The sequence below is a fragment of the Balaenoptera ricei genome, chromosome 8 (assembly GCF_028023285.1).
Source record: "Balaenoptera ricei isolate mBalRic1 chromosome 8, mBalRic1.hap2, whole genome shotgun sequence".
Taxonomy (NCBI): Eukaryota; Metazoa; Chordata; class Mammalia; order Artiodactyla; family Balaenopteridae; genus Balaenoptera; species Balaenoptera ricei.
This window is the reverse complement of record NC_082646.1, coordinates 15,438,036-15,453,925: the sequence shown is the minus strand read 5'-3', so window position 1 is coordinate 15,453,925 and position 15,890 is coordinate 15,438,036. Positions and strand designations below refer to the sequence as shown.

Below are 15,890 nucleotides of genomic sequence, written 5' to 3'. Positions count from 1 at the left end.
CATCTGGTTCAGTAACACAAAAGACAAATGATTTTGGCAGACGCACTCCAGAAACAGTGATCGTGAGAGCCGCTCTCAGGAGTATTTCCTCAATACTTCTTATTTCTGTCTCTGCTTCAGGTGTTTGGAGTTAAAGCAAGCAAATACTATTTTCTCCTAAAATTTGATTCTTACACTTGCAATATATTCTGATAATGGACACATTTCTGATTCATTCAGAAAGTCATGTTCTTCAAGGAGTTAATATGGTCTGTCTGCACAAAACACATTCTCTCCCATCAGAGCAATACTCCCAGGTCCAGGTATTTCATGGCTTTTCCAGAAGATCAGGTTGTGAACAGACTGACACCCACGGCAGCCCAGCACAGTAGATTCAGTGGAACAGTTCTGACGCAGCTGCTCATTTTGGAAGCACTGATAGTATCAACTGTGTTTTATTTTTATTAGCAATCATGTTCAAACTCAGGACAGCCTCATATTAGGCTGATATTCCCACTACACTCTTCAAACAGGGACTTGGCACCCCACCTAGATAAAATCCATCAGTTGTGTCAGTTGTTTTTTGTTGTTGTTGTTGTTAATTACACTTAAATTTTTTTAAAATTTTAAATTACACACTTCCCGCATTGAAAAGGTCGGTCAGACCCCTCTTCTGTCTCCATGTTGGACTTTATCTATGATACCCCAGAAGAATAGATAATATGTGCTATTCTTGAGTCATTTCCTCCAGCAAATGAAAGGAATTCAGTAATCTATTCAGGCTACCCATTTTCAGTGTTTTATAGCCTGGGAAAGTTTCTCTTTTCCCCTGAAGACTTACTTCAGTCTCTTGTGTTGCCATGTTTTTATAACCCCATCGAGACACGCTGAGGTTGCATAAATGCCCCACCGTACACAATCTGTCACTCATAAAGCATTCATTCCAGTTCAAACTGGCTTGACCATAGGAAACCCTCTACCAGGAGTGTTCACACAAAAACAGACAGCAGACAGACTTCCAGCAGGCAAGGCCTTGACAATGACTAGGCAGGGTGGAAACCACACAAATGGAGCTGTGGGCCAATGTGGTCTTTCTTTAGTAACAGGTGTAAACAGGATATCAGGTCTGATAAAGGCAGACTATGGAGATGTGCTGATCTTCATGCTTCCCCCATAAGAACACATCCTGAGGAGCACCTGAATTAAACAACGATTAAACCCAAAGGCCTGAAACTAAACAACAGACCCTGACATAGGATGAAAAATTAAGTGTGGGCTATAAAGGAGGGGAAGATAGAAACAGGGGGAAAGAAAGTAAATTAGCGTCTATTAGGTAACAGTGTAGAGCTCAGTTATTGAGAAATCAGAGAAAATGTTTGGAGTGGAAAATGCAGCTAATAATCACTCAAAGTACTCTCGATGTAGTATCGTAACAGTGTTAGGCCCTGAGAGATTTTCCTTATAAAAATACTGTCTTTCTGTGCCATCAGAGTTTTATTTGAGAAATGTCATTTCTACTAATAAACCATTTTCACTACATTATTCATGGTCATTTATAAAAGCTTATCTTCCTCCTTTCTAAGTTCCAACGTGGCACTAATGATGTCTCAGTGTGCTCAGAGGTCACCTGTCTCTGCTGATTACCTCTGATGCCCAGTGGGTAACTAGACACAATAAAAGCACTGTGTCAAGATTGCCAGTGTGAGCCTGTTGCAAGATTGAATAACAACACATTTATAAACTTAATCTCCTTGGAATCTGCTTTCCAACCTTCCCAAGTAAGACTGCTTTTCGCTGTCCTCCCAAAAAGATTGAAAGAAAATAAGCTCTAGCAACTGGTGGTGGCTTTGAAAGTGTGGCCTTTGAGCTTGGGGACAGCTTCAGAATGGACTAAAGGTTAAGATTTTCAGTCATCGAGGTGCTCCCAGAAGAGAATCATCTTCTTAAGCCAGCAAAGTGTCATTCCCCTCTGTTTCGAGGCTTACTTGAACTCAATTTTGTGAAGTTTTCTTGGCAAGAAAGGTTACACTTGTTTTTATTTCTTTAAGACAATGAATTATAAATGTATCAGAGACCTACTAAAAGATTTTGCCATCAGAATATTGCAAGGATGACTTTTCAAGCACAACACTCAAGAGGATGGCGTATCTCTGCTCTACCACTCACAAAGGAATGTATCTTCCCCCATATCTAAGCTCCTTGTTCAGCGGTCACGTGGTAAGAAATGCTCATTCTTCTGATGGCGATGGGTTATTAAAGGTCAAGCCTACTGATGTGGCTACAAATCCTTCTATATTTCCAGTTGGCCTTCTGAGAGCTTCACCCACTTTCAGGTTTCAAGTTCAGTTTCATCTATAAGTCAACATCTAGAATCACGAGGATCACCTGCAGGCACTCAACGTGCCTGCGAGGTAATGGGAAAGAAGCATCTCATATTGCCCTGGGCACTGCTTAGTTAAGGAGTTGACAAGATGTAAGCTCAGGATGCTATTTAAAGCCACGATGCTAGTCACCATGTCTGTAAGACTAGCCAGAAGGGTGCCTGTCCAATGAGCCTCAAGGAGCTCCCACAGCTCACGTGGCTACTCACCGATGCTGATCAGGTACCAGGTGAGGGGGCCAGACCCGGGAACGGAAAGGCTGCTGTCCTAGCTGCCGCTGTAGGTCCGGTGGGATCTCAGCTGTAGGGTTGGTCATGGCCAGTGTATGTCTTTTGGACCTATTTGCCAAGTACCTGCAACAAGCAGGAGCACATTTCATAGTAAAAAAGACAGACAGGAATATTCCTCAGCAAGAAGCATTAGAAGTTAATCCAAAGCGCTCAGAATGAAACAGTGCCAGAGCTCAAAAAGGGCTCGATGGCCAACAGATCCCTGACTGGATGAAAGTGAAACATGTTCCAGAAGGCCAACAAAAGTTGGCTTACCACTGAAGTGGCTGAATTTTGGACCTAAGAGTAGCCATTAAGAGAAGAGAGAAAACAGATGTAGCTCACGAAGTGGATCAATTTCCCTTACTTCATTCCATTCAGGAAAAGAATTTATTTTCTACTTGTTAGTTTCATTCCTCTTTTCTCTCCAAATTTCCAAACTACAAGTCGGAGGAAATGAGCCCTAAGGATTGTTCCTAGAGATGAGCCAAGAGAGATATTCAGAAGGGCTTCGCGTGTGTCTCTTGACGCCACTGGCCCCCAGGGCTGGAGACTGACCTCGCTGCAAGTCACAGAAAACAGATCTTTCCATGTGGGGCTAAGCGAGTTCCAACACCTCCCCTTCCCTCATGCCACATGACTGTAACTCCATCATCAGAGAAGAAAAACTGATGTTGTCCCCAGGGAACCAACATTTTCTAAAGGATGAAGAAATGAAACCACATGAAATGTTTAGAATTGTTTTTTAGGGGAAAAAAAGGCAAGGCAAGAAAACAGAAGTTTCAAAAGCTGAAGAGTGGACAAGCTGGTGACTTTTCTTCTGAAGACCTTTCAGATCCACCACTAATACCATTAATAAGGTATCAGTCCCCCTTGGTCTGACTGATGACTCCCTCCACCACTGCCGCTCTTACTGGGCATGAATAAAAGAAGCATTATTCCTTCCATTACATCAAAACTGATGGGCATTTTACCCTTTAAATGTTGGTCTAAGGAAGAAAGAAGGAGCTGAAGGAAGTAAAGTGCAAGACAAAGAAGATAAAATGAAATACTGCTGTCTAATTAAAGTAGGAAGGCAGTAAGTTTCCTAATTTCTCTTCATGACACCAGCAGCACCCATGTACAACGTTACACACCCTGTGATTGGCAAACTATAGAAACCACAGCATCAAGAGAAAAACAAAGTCAACACGATTCCTCTATCGGCTATGCTGTAGAAGGAGCTGGCCCACCAGCCAACACCCCTGTTCTTCACTGCTCTTTCCACATGGGACCAGACTCTTTTTGAACAGCAGCTCTCACACAGAGCTACTGGGGGTAGGGAAAGAATACTGGCCAGCAACCGTCCGGGTCTTATAAAGTGGTCTTGTTTCATTCTTAACTACTTTGCCCATTCCAGCTAAAAACAGTTAACAGACTAGAGAGTAATTAGCGGTATGCAAACTTGCCAGAGGGTAAGCCATTAGTGGTTTAATATCCATTTGATAAAAACACCCAAAGTTTCCCCAAGAGCCCATGAAAACCATTTTATTTCAACTTCCCTCAAGGGAAAAAACATATAATCTTGAAGAACACCTGTATTTCTGGGAAAATACATGCTGGATTCTGGTCAAACCCCCCTCCCCGGAAAATAAGAAAGTCAACTCTCACAAGGGGGCATGCATGGAGCTGAGGACCATGGCTAATGGAACTGAGGTCAAATGAACAGTACAGCATGCCTGATGGTCACTGCCGTTTTCTGTGAATTAGGCATCTCTGCAAACAATGGATATTTGCATCTGTCCCTGGCCCGAATCCCATATTCTTTTTTCAATATCTCTTTGTTGATACAAGGGGATGGAGGAAACACACAGCAAACAGTACAAGAGGTATTCATTCTCCTGGAAAGGAAGAGTCCATGCCAGCGGTCCATGGCCAGACTAGCTAGGATCACTGTCATCCCAAATCTCCAATTCCTTTTCAGTAACAGTTCTTGGCAGGTAGAAGCAGGCTTTGTGCCTTGTGAATACTATCAGAGTTGCAATATGAAGGCAAGGGGCAAGGAAGGAAGGAGGGAGGAGAGAAAAAGTTCTTATGGTTATTGCTGTCACTTAGGGGACTTCCAATGGTGCTTACAGAAATGAAATTTTCTGGGTAGTCTTCTGTTACTTCCATGTGGGGAGGAACATGCCATCTGGCTTGAGCAAAGAGACCACACAAATGTTGAAGCTGCACTGTACCACCTCCTTGGGCAGAGGTGACCTTTCGTTGGTTGCAGGGGGAGCCTGCCCAAGGACGTTCTGCAAGCACTGCCAGATGCCACATTACCTCTGCACAGCTTCCTGATCTGGCTCCCCATCCGAGCTCTCCTCGTCCACAGGGGTAACTGCTGGCACTGCCTGAAGAGAGACAGGAAGGAAAAGCTCAAGGTGGCGCTTCTTCTGCAGTAGCTCTTATTCTAGACACTGGGCTTGGGGCAGGCCTCTGTCACTTTTGTTTTATCTGCAAAGCTTTTCTAGGATCCCTGGGTTATACAGAACTTTCATATACCTTTCCATTGTTCCATTTTTACCTCGCACGGTTGATTTTAATTTGAATTTCTTCCTCTGATTCATCTTCCTTCGTTCATTTATTCATCCAACAAATAGCTGAATGCCCACTATGTTTCAGGATAAAATGTGAATTAATAAAGTTCTTGCCCTTGTTTTACAGTCTAGTGGAGGATAGAGATAGGCAAACAGACAAGTACAAAACAGCAGGACCCAGTCATGGGCGCTTGGGAATTGAGGAAGGCATTCTGGAGGACGTGGCCCCAAACCTGAGACCTGAAGGATGAGCAGGAGTTAGCCCAGCAAAGAGGGGAAGGGGTCGCAAGCGTCTGAGGTTTCTAGGCCAAGAGAAAAGAGAAGGCCTGCGGGTGTTTGAGGACCTGAAAATGTGGGAGAAGCTTGTTTACCTGGAATGTCTAGGAACTGACCTGTTGTTTCATATTAACGTTATTTCCAGACTTTAGATATCCTTTACTCCAGAAAAGCATACTGTTTTTTTAAAAGCACACTTTAGTACATAACATAAAACTGTGTAATTACAATTCAATGCTTTAAAATCGCTGTTACGCACCAAAACATGTAAGTGAGATGAGGACCGCCACAATGCATGCATCACTGTGACTCTTCCCATCCGCTTGTGGGCTGGAATGCTGTATGTCCTTGATAGCTACTCACAGCCTGTGGCTCACATAATCACCATGCCTCAAGCACCAGAGCAAACATCATACCTCAGTTATTACAAAAGAGCATTTTTTTTAATGGACAATAATTATAAAACAAAACAAACTTTTGGAATAGTTCCATTGTCTGTATGCTCCTAGGGTTTCCAGATCCCTTACTACAGTTCTACAAGGCTGGAGTGAACAGGGTTAGGCAGGAAGTGGCTACAGACAAGGCAGGAGAGGAACACTGTGGCCAGTTATAAATGGCCTTGAATACCACATTAAGAAGTTTATTTTGAGAAAAGGCAGTGGTGAATCACTAAAGATTTTAAGCAGGGACATGATGTTACAAGATTTATATTTTAGAAAGCTGGCTTGCTTTAGTTGCAGCATGAAAATGGCTGGTGATGAGGATTAGAAGACAAGCCGGAACAAGGAAGCTGGTTAGGAGGCCACTGTGCTAATCCAGGCAAAGGATGACAGTGGCTTGAGATAGATAGAGAAAGGGCAGTGGAGATGGACAGAAGTAAGATACTTACTTCACAGGCACTGGGTAACTGATTTGACATGGGGAATAAGGGAGAGGGAAGAAGTAAAGATAATACCCACATTCCTAGCTTGTCTAACCAGGAGAGTGACGGTGCCGTTCACTGTTACCCAGCGGGAGAAACAGGTTTCACACAGTCAGGATAAGTTCATTTGAGGACACGTTGAATTAAAATGGTAAGTACTTGTTGAATAACCAACTAAATTCGTGCAGTCGGTAGTCATGTATACAGAAGTACAGAACTCAGAAGAGCATTCTGGGCTGGAGAATCACTCAGTAACTGAATTAGAGAAGTGGACAAGATCACTCAGAGAGAGCATGGAAAATGAGATGGAAACAGGGCCTCAGATAGAACTCTGGGTTTCACCTACTTCAAGGAAAAAGAAGAAAGGGAATCTGAAAAGGAGAGGCAGGTGGAAAACAAAAAGCAAGGAGAATGGGTAAAAGAAGACAATATTTCAAGGAGAAAAATGGTCAGCAGTGACTAATACAGTTGGGAGGTCCAAAGAGATAAAGATTAAAAATGTCCAGTGGATTTACCAACAAAAGCTTGTTCGTGACCTTGGCAAAAACAGTTACAGTGGACAGAGTAAGTCACTGCACCTCCCATAAAGCTGTTCCTGATCCTTCATAACCTACATTGAACTTGCCCTTCTCTGAGTGCCTCTGCCACCTACAAGTCCATGGTCTTCACTCTGGTACTTAATCACATAGGGCCTTTTACTGTTATTCCAATACTTCACATATGTGGATCTTATTGTCCCATATTATAAGCTCAGTGAGGCCAGGAACCGTGAATATAAATTCTTTCCCTTTCCCGACAGCAGTGTTACTGAAAGTGTGGCCCGTGGACCCATGCCAGTCCACAGACTGTTTCGTTACCAATCCAAAATAAGGTAGGTAAAGAAATAGAGAGTAAGATTTACAAACCTTTACAGCAACTTAACGGAGTAATTTTTTTCTGTTGAATCAAATAAAATTTAGCCTTGCAGCAGTTCATATATTTAAAAAGTTTTACTTCTCTAATAATTCACTTTCATTTTATTTTACAAAGGTATTTATCCCTGATGGATGGACTGAAGGGGAAAAAAAGGTCCTCAACTAGAGATACATTAAGAAGCACTGCCCTAAAGCACCCAGTAAGGGCTATGGATATAATTAGCACCCAATCTTAAGGTAGTATGAGACTAAATGAATGAATAAATGAATGAAGGAATGAATGAATGAATTTACCTATGACAGAAAAATAATCAGAAATAAACAGAACCCAGCGGAAGAAAAGAATCTTTGAATGTGACCATCATATAAAAAAAAAATTGGGATTGAGAGATACCAACTGTCAGGTTTGAGCTTGTGAAAGCCAAATAATCAAGTGATTCAGGTTGTACCAAAAGTGTGAGGTACTGTTAATCAAAGGAGGAAGGGTTGGTGAGAATGTAATTTTGGAAACCAGTCTAAAAAGCAACTAAGTACAGAGAAAACTGTTAGCTTCCGCTGCCCTCTGGCAGGGAAACGTTATCTGCAGGAAGGCCAGGCCTGAGGCTAATGCTCCCCGCCCACCCGCCCTTGAAGCTGCAGCCGCCCTTTATGCAAGTATCTATAAGTAGCCCCCTGAGGATGAGGCCTCCAGAAGCAGGCTGCAGTGTGGAAACTATCTGGTTAAGTGAAGAAGTTAACCAAAAATTAACTCTGGAAAATTCTACCAGCCTGAAGAAAATGGGAATGACAATGAGCATCATACACTGAGGGAAAGGAGAAATTCAGACATTTAGGTTGGAGACTCTGGGTTCTACAACCTCTTTATCAAAGGCCTCTGAGAAAGCAAGTTGGGCGTCGTGCTGCAACTCACTGGTGTCATGGTGACAAGAGGGGAGGGTCCCCGTGGGCGCTTTAGCAGCTGCTGGGCATGCAGTTGGATGTTGGCGCCTCCATCTGATGCCCTTCGGCCAAGGGGGCCCATTCCGTTCAGCAGCTGCAGGGTGGGCGGCTGTAACAGGGACTGCTCCTGTCAGTAGAGTGGGAAGGGACAGATTGGTGAGGTGGGGGGAAAGGAGGAGAGAAAACAGCGGCACTCTAATCTACTGAAACTAAGGGATCCTACGATGGTGACGCAGAGTAGAGAAATCTTCCCTCTCACCCGAGCTGCTTTGCAAGAGAAATCATCCTTCCCTATAAGGACACCCTTAAATCCTGGGGACAGTCCCTTCAAGTCTCTCAAAGGGAGCTCTGATGTGCATCCTTGGGGGCAAGCCCTCTCCCGTTTCCGGGTACCTTGTACTCCAGCTGCCCAGCTGGCTGCAGATTTTGCATGGGCAACAGGTTGTGCATGAAGTTCATGTTAGGGGCCACCTGCAGGAATGGAGCCTGCGGGTTGACTCCAGGAAAGCCAGGCAGCAGCTTCTGCAGATCTTCCATAACCTCCGTGCTGATGGGAAACAGGATGGCAGAGAAGTTCGGTTACAATTCTCACTCACAACCTATATCCCCAAACTGATGAAACTGCTAAGTTCGGCACAATTTATTTTGTTTTATTTTTCTACTTTCCTCCTAAATTTGTATTTCCCTCTACGATCCCAGAGCGAGTAGAAGTGTGTGGAACCTGGCGCTCCGCCACTTTACTATCTGGGGCTGGGGATCGCCATTCTTCACGGACCACTCACGTAAAACCAACAGCTCTGAGCCAAGAGGAAACGCTGGCCCCAGTCCAGTTCAGGTTTCCAAGGCCTGGAGGTGAATGGCAAGTTTCTGGAGGACACAGGCCATCCACTAAAACAATGGCTGCCCGAAGTAGCAACTGATTCACCAGGGAAAGAATGCAATCGGTGCCGTCAGTGCTGATGGGCAGATAAGCGTGGATCTGTCGAGCTCCGATGGTGGGGTTTACCGCACACTTTAAAATAAGAGCTCTTTCCACTAACAGCGCGACACAGGACTCCACCCCTTTGCAGCTGACGCAGTCTCTGGAGCCAGAACGTTCCCCTATTGCCTGTTTGATCGTAGGCTGAGAATGAGAAACGTGAAGCAAGCAAACCAGCTGGCAGGGGAGGCTTTTTTGGAAATTGAGAACTCAGAGAAAAAAGAACCCTAGCTTTGCCCCTAGCTGAGCTCTCAAGAGAGCCCCGGCCACACCCTTTTCTTCCCTCCTCAGTACAAGAAATAGCCAGAGAACAGGGGTGGCTATTTCAGGGGTGAGAATCTCCAAGTGCAGAACAAAACTGGGAGAGCTGGTCTTCAGTCCACTTCCCCAGCGTGAGGGCAGCAGGGGACACACTGAAGGACTGTTTTTGGGAAACACTTGGGGAAGCTGGTCCTTATTTGGCGTGGTTTTGGATTTTTGTTTACTTAATTTTTAACATATACAAATTATATCATACTATTTGTCCTCACTTCTTAGATGAGTCTTGCATTCGAATATATGGCAAACAACATCTCTAAAGGCTGTCAAACTCGGATGAATTTTCAGGCGTACCTTTACGTGGCTTAGATCAGAAGACCTTAATCTTTGTGGGAAAAGACATGCTATGCTCTTCACCAAAGTACTGTGATTACCTGGCACGATGGTGGCTTTCAGCCCACCATCCACGAGGGACAGCGCTGTGATTTTTAGTCAAATCCAGTCTCATCTACCAGGGGCCCTGAACTGGGTTAAAAACATGTCTTGGCCACTGGATTAGATCTCATCTGGGAGATACGGTGAAGTAGGGAAAATGTGCCATGGTAGGAACTCAAAGTCAGTGGGAGTTCTCTGCCCGGGTGTTAATCGGGCAGATACTCACCGTGGGTCGGCCACGCCCACTGTGTGCCTCCTCATCGACAAATAGCGGACCAGCGCTTCAGGGGAAGGCTCTTCACCCTCGTCACTGTCCAAGTTCACCGTCCCATCCGGCTGAGGAGGAGAGAAACACAATCACATTAGAAATAAGAAATAAGGAAAGGCAGCAAGACTATGGGCAAGAAAGTAGTTTCAGCCGACAGCTATCAGAGGTTGCTACTTGCCTCCACGATTTGATTCTCTGGGTTGATGAGCTGCACCTGGGGAACGCTGATGTTCACAGTGGTACCAGCCTGCTCCGCCTGGAAAGCAGTATGCACATATACACACATTCCTTCGGTACCGGAGGGAAATAATGATAGGCTTGCAAAGCATTCTTGATTGCTAAACTCTATGTTTCTACCTCTGAGTCTTTGGTTCCTCTGCCCTTAGAAGCTACCAGGAAGCATTCTTTAGAGAGGACAGTCTCTCTCAATGATTTGCTGTTTCTTTAAAAAAAAAAAAAAATTCAACTATTGTTGTCCCTCCCAAGTACTGGGACACTCTTCCATCCTCTCTGTCAAAGAAAGGTTCAGTTCTTGCTTGACCTCTGACAGAGCAAGAGATGACAGCCGGGAGGGGACAGAGGTACGGAAGAATAGGAACCCTTGTGACCTAGAGTTAGTGAGTAATGGCTAACCAACCCCCCTCCATCTTACTTGTCCCGAATCTGGTCACTGGAGTTATTGCCCACCTGGATGTTGACTGGTGCTTGAAAGGTCATGGCTCGGGGCATGGTAGGAGGTACTCCGACACGCAGAGTTTTATGTCTCTTATGCCGATCACACAGCAGGCTGTAGATTGCACTATAGTGATCATAGGCATCTGATCTTAATGACTACCAAGAGAAAAGGGGAAAGAGCAAAAAACCTGGGTGATACGGCATGTCAATGACCAAAACCCTTTTAATAGTAACAGTAGAAAACCAAAGCGCCTTCTTTCCAAGGCCCAGACAGGGGCAGAGGAAGAAGAACGGGAGGAAAACAAAAAGATCCAAGTTCCCAGGAAAGAGGAATAATGGAAAAGGCAGGACAGAGGGAGTACAGCTACACCCCACCTTGTCCTCCACTCGTTTACAGATACCTGTAGTGTCCGCTCTTTGTCCAGTCCCATGTCCTCCATGGCTAAGAGGACATCCTCATTTAGGGGGTCCATCTGTCTTTCTTCCTTCAGCTGCTGGCATTCAGCTATTAACTGTAACAAAAAAAGGCAAGCTATCTAACTCCCAATTAACCATGTCAAGATGGCATATCATATATAATGAACAAGCTGTTCCATGCTGCCTAGCTTGGGATATTTTTGGCCTCAGACAAAGCCTAAGCAAGAAAGCCCTGGGTACTCAACTAGGAGCAGATAAGATCGTAAGGCCACTATTTTCCTGAGCTCCTTGGGGTACCCGGGATGGCTACAGGGGTTCAAATAAAGGAATGCTACAGGAGCCACTGGACTGAGCACACTAAGAGGAGGGAAACAACCCCGTGGGAGGAGGCTGCACGGCCCCAAGAGCCAGGAAGGGACTCTGATTTGAGGACAAGCAGCAGGGAACTGGTATCACTGTTCTCCAACAACTCAGCTGGTTTAGGATTCCTTCTTGCTGGCTTCACTTGCTTTAGGATTACACAACAGTTTGTACCTAGGCCCGCCTTTTCAGCTCCTGGCCTGATTACAATCTCATGCAGAAGAGACTGCAGTAGCCCTAAGAGGAGTTCCCTGGGGCGAGTGGTGCCCAGCTCACCCTGTCAAAGCTGGGATCAGCGTCCCCGAGCTTCATCCACTTGTGCTTGCAGATCTGCTCCATGGAGAGGCGCTTGTTGGGGTCTAACACCAGCATGTGGCGGATCAAGTGCTCACATTCTGCAACAGACACAGAGCCTGCGTCAAGGTCGGTGAGGGAAGCACCGCTGGGGCTGAGGAACTAGAGGCAAGGTGAGCAGGCAGATTTTCAAGCTCCTGACTTCTAATTTGTTTCTCTTGCTTTGTGATCCTTACCTATGTCCTTGCTTACTCCAGGAGAGACTGGGCAAAGGCAGAAAGAGGTGGAGGAAAGAGAAATTCAAGTCTGGTAGTCTGGTTAATTAATACCTTCACTAAAAGTCAGATCAGAAAAAATCTGGGGATAATCCCTGGATTTCATTTATTTATATTATGTACGACCTCATTTAAGGCAATTAACGAAGAGTTTTGAATGTCCTTCTGAAGAGATTCAGTTATCTTACAAGGTCCTCAAAATAGTTCCTCCCTCCTCTATTCATTCCTATGCGCATACTAAGGCTTTCAGCTTAGGGTCCAAAGCACTCATCAAAACTCAAGGAATTAGATGTTCTGATGGTTCCAGGTGTGGGGAGAAAGGCACAGGCACAGGATGCCTCCCTACCACACACTGGGTCTCTGCTGGCCTTACTGATCATCTTCTCTGCGTTGTTTAAACATTCGCAGGTGCATACAACTGGGCTCTGAGCTAAAGAGATTCAGATCAAGAGATGTCTCTCTCGGGGAGCTCATGCTACAGAATATATTGCAAAAAGAATGACGGTTTCAAAATCAAGACGCCTATATTCTGATTTCAAAACCACCCTCTTATTTCTAAGTTTTCTCATGTGTAAATTGGGGGTTTTGAGGGTGAAGGTGGTGATGATGATAGAAACAGCAGTATTAAGATACTCTTCCGAGCACTTTACACAATTATTTTTATCTCATTCAATCCTCACAGCAATCCTAGGAGGAAGGAACTATCATTCTCATTTCGGAGAGGGTAAAAATTAGGTGCAGGGAAGTCAAGAAGCTTGTCGAAGACCACATAATAGGTCAGATTTCAAACCAGACAGTCTGACTCTTAGGTTGTTGCTCTGATCCACACCCTATCTCACCCAGAACCCGCAGAACAAAGTCCAAGGTCCTTTGACTTTCCCGAGCTCCAGCACACGGGCCTTCTTTCTAGTCTGTGTGCGTGCTTCACTCACCCCCTCCAACAGCATTTACACGCGCTGTTTTCCTCAGTCGGGACAGCCGCTCCCAACCCCTCACTTGGCTGGTTCCTTGTCATTTGGGAAAGGGCTTAAATGTCACTTTCTGAGAAAGATCTTCCCTGGCCACCTCATCCACCTCAAGGAGGCTTCCAGTCGCTCTCTATTACATCACACTGATTTTCTTCACGCTAATGACTTCTTTGTGAAATCACCTTGTTTATTTACTGCTTATCGTCTAACTCCTCCCCCACCCAGGTAAGGTCCATGTCTTTCTTATTGCTGTTTCCAGCACCAAACCTGCAATGCCAAAGATGATTATTACACCTAATAGGAGCTGAATAAACAGCTGCTGAATACATGAATGAATAAATATTTATTGAAACTCTAGTCAAACAAGATTGTATTTGCGGAAATGCTTTTTAAAACTATAAAATTCTCTATAAGATACAAAATTGTCTGTTTCTGTTTTACTCCAGCTGTCCTGAAAATAAAACTGGCCAGTGATAATAACAATAACAATAATAAATTAAAGAGACTTTAATAAGTTAAAAGACTTTTCATATACAAGGCACTGTGCTTACCAACTCTGTTTCATTTAATCTTCACAACAACCTTATGTTAGATACTGTTTTTAGCCCCATTTATAAAAGAAGAAACAATTAACATAATCAACCACTGCAACCTAAAGGGCAGAGCTGGGACTTGAGAGCTCTGCTCTTGCACACTTTCACATGGATACAAATCATTATGTATGTTTTTCCAGAGTAAATTCAACTCTGAAACCCCACAATTTCTGCACCGTTTGGCAAACATCATTCTGTATCACCATCGTGAAAGGAATACAAAGAGTAATTAAGACAAATTACTCTTAATTTTTAATTTATTCTAACTTTAAACGAAAATACAACAAAGCAATATATCCCTATATCAAACTGATATTACGGGAATCATCAATTTGTTCTTGCTTTATGATCAAAAGTATATTCAAATGCAGTGTGGATCTCAAAGGCTATAGTTCCTATATCCCTATAAAATAAACGCCATCTACAACATTAAGCTTTTATTAAAATTATGTCTCCAGAGTAGCAAGGCTAGATGCCACAATTGTAGCCTCTATGTAGATGATAAATATCATTGCCACACATCTTTATGGTGTGCAATTACTTGAGAGGAAAAAAGTGTTCTTGATTTAGAAAGTTACTAAAACTAAAGACCCCCGTGTAGGGAGAACGCCTGGGCCTGATTCCAAAGCTGGGAAATTATTGTTAGGCCCTCTAGATGGCACTCTACTGTTTTCTTTTGGTTTCCATATAGCATCTACTGCATGAACGGTATCCACATTAGTTCTGAATCAGATGACCAAGGCAGAATGATGTTTAGTTACAGGCTCACTTTAAAACAGAATTTTCAAGGCATTTTATTAAAAACGACAACAACAAAAATTAACACCACTGTAATAAGTCCTGATTAGAAGATGTATCTGGTTCAATATCAGGATCTTGAAGCCTCTATTATCATCCTTAACCATTATTTGGTTTCAGGTGCCTTGAAAAATCTCCAGAAAAATATGAACAAGAATTTATACACAAAAATTTGCGTGTAGTTTTTAGTCTATTCAAGGAGCCCCCAGAGCCTGTCACAGATTCCCCAGGCGTCTACAGGTCCCAGGCTGAGAACTCCTTGTTGTGGTGGCAACACCTAACGGATACAAGCTCTTATCTGTGTGCCCTATATAACATCCAGCGCCCAAAGGAGCAGAAATCTAACACTCTTCATATGTTGCACAGATGGTAAAATATGACAAAATGTGGAAAGCCAGGGTATTATTATCAACTCATGTTTCCTAAGTGTCACATATAGCTCAGGAAATTATATTCAAACTAGACTGGAAAGTACCATTCTACATAAAACATGGAAAGACGGTGAAAACAAAGGAAATAAATGCTTTCAAACCTAATAACACAATTAACCACTGGACAGTCAATTGAAATGAGTGGAAAGAAAATGGGGCCTCAGATCAAAGAGTACAACATCAACTTTCCCAGATGCCAAAGAGAACTCTATTTTAATGTCAAAAATGTCCCCATCGCTTGTTCCCTCTCAAAGGGCAGACCTTTGCTACTGAATAGAACTGAAGCACTTGGGGCAGTGCAGGAACCCTCGGCTCTGCGTGTGCCCGAGGGGGCTCCCTTCAGAGATGCTCTCCTCTGCTCCTCGCAAGCGCCAAGTGGCCTCTGCAGTGAAAATCGCTGTGGCCCCGCGAAACCTGATGCCACCAGAACGGTGACTAGAGGATGCCCAGCTCAGGCCCTGCCCCGCGGCGCTGACAGGCATTTGGATGACTTTGTGGAGAGAGGGCTGCCGTATGGACAGGGTCCTGAAACGGGAATTAATTTCAGACTGCCTCAATCTCAGGTTATAATTCCATCTGAGGCTGGGTCTTTAACACCTTTTTCTCTTTTTTGACCTTGATAATAAACAGCTTTCTCTAAGAGGCTGAAACCATTCAGCCCGAAGGAGAAAAAAATAAAGGATGAAGAAGGGGAGTTAAAAACCAACTTCAAATTCACCCAAGATAATTAATAGAAGCTCTGTCTCTAGTTTCCAAGATAGAAGAAATAAATAGAATAGCTTAAGAAAGAAGTTCCTGACTAAAACTTTGAAAACATGTCCCCCGAAGACAGGGTAAAGGTCATGAGGCTGATTTATCTTGGAGAAGAGAAGGTGTAGGCAGGAAGGGGCACACT

General features: G+C 44.0%; 1 protein-coding gene across 4 annotated transcripts in view; it reads right to left on the bottom strand.

Annotated features, from left to right (window-relative positions):
- Positions 1–15,890, bottom strand: part of SIK3 (SIK family kinase 3) — a 247,800-nt gene that overhangs the window by 20,696 nt on the left and 211,214 nt on the right. For 2 of the 4 annotated variants that reach the window (XM_059930341.1, XM_059930343.1), the window contains exons 7-15: positions 11,913–12,031; positions 11,261–11,371; positions 10,872–11,015; positions 10,363–10,440; positions 10,143–10,252; positions 8,638–8,791; positions 8,216–8,371; positions 4,937–5,007; positions 2,570–2,713 (exon numbers count right to left, since the gene is read on the bottom strand). In XM_059930341.1, coding sequence (XP_059786324.1) covers positions 2,570–2,713; positions 4,937–5,007; positions 8,216–8,371; positions 8,638–8,791; positions 10,143–10,252; positions 10,363–10,440; positions 10,872–11,015; positions 11,261–11,371; positions 11,913–12,031 — 1,087 coding nt within the window. The remainder of the gene's footprint in view (positions 1–2,569; positions 2,714–4,936; positions 5,008–8,215; positions 8,372–8,637; positions 8,792–10,142; positions 10,253–10,362; positions 10,441–10,871; positions 11,016–11,260; positions 11,372–11,912; positions 12,032–15,890) is intronic. The other 2 variants (XM_059930342.1, XM_059930345.1) reach the window with 1 other exon arrangement.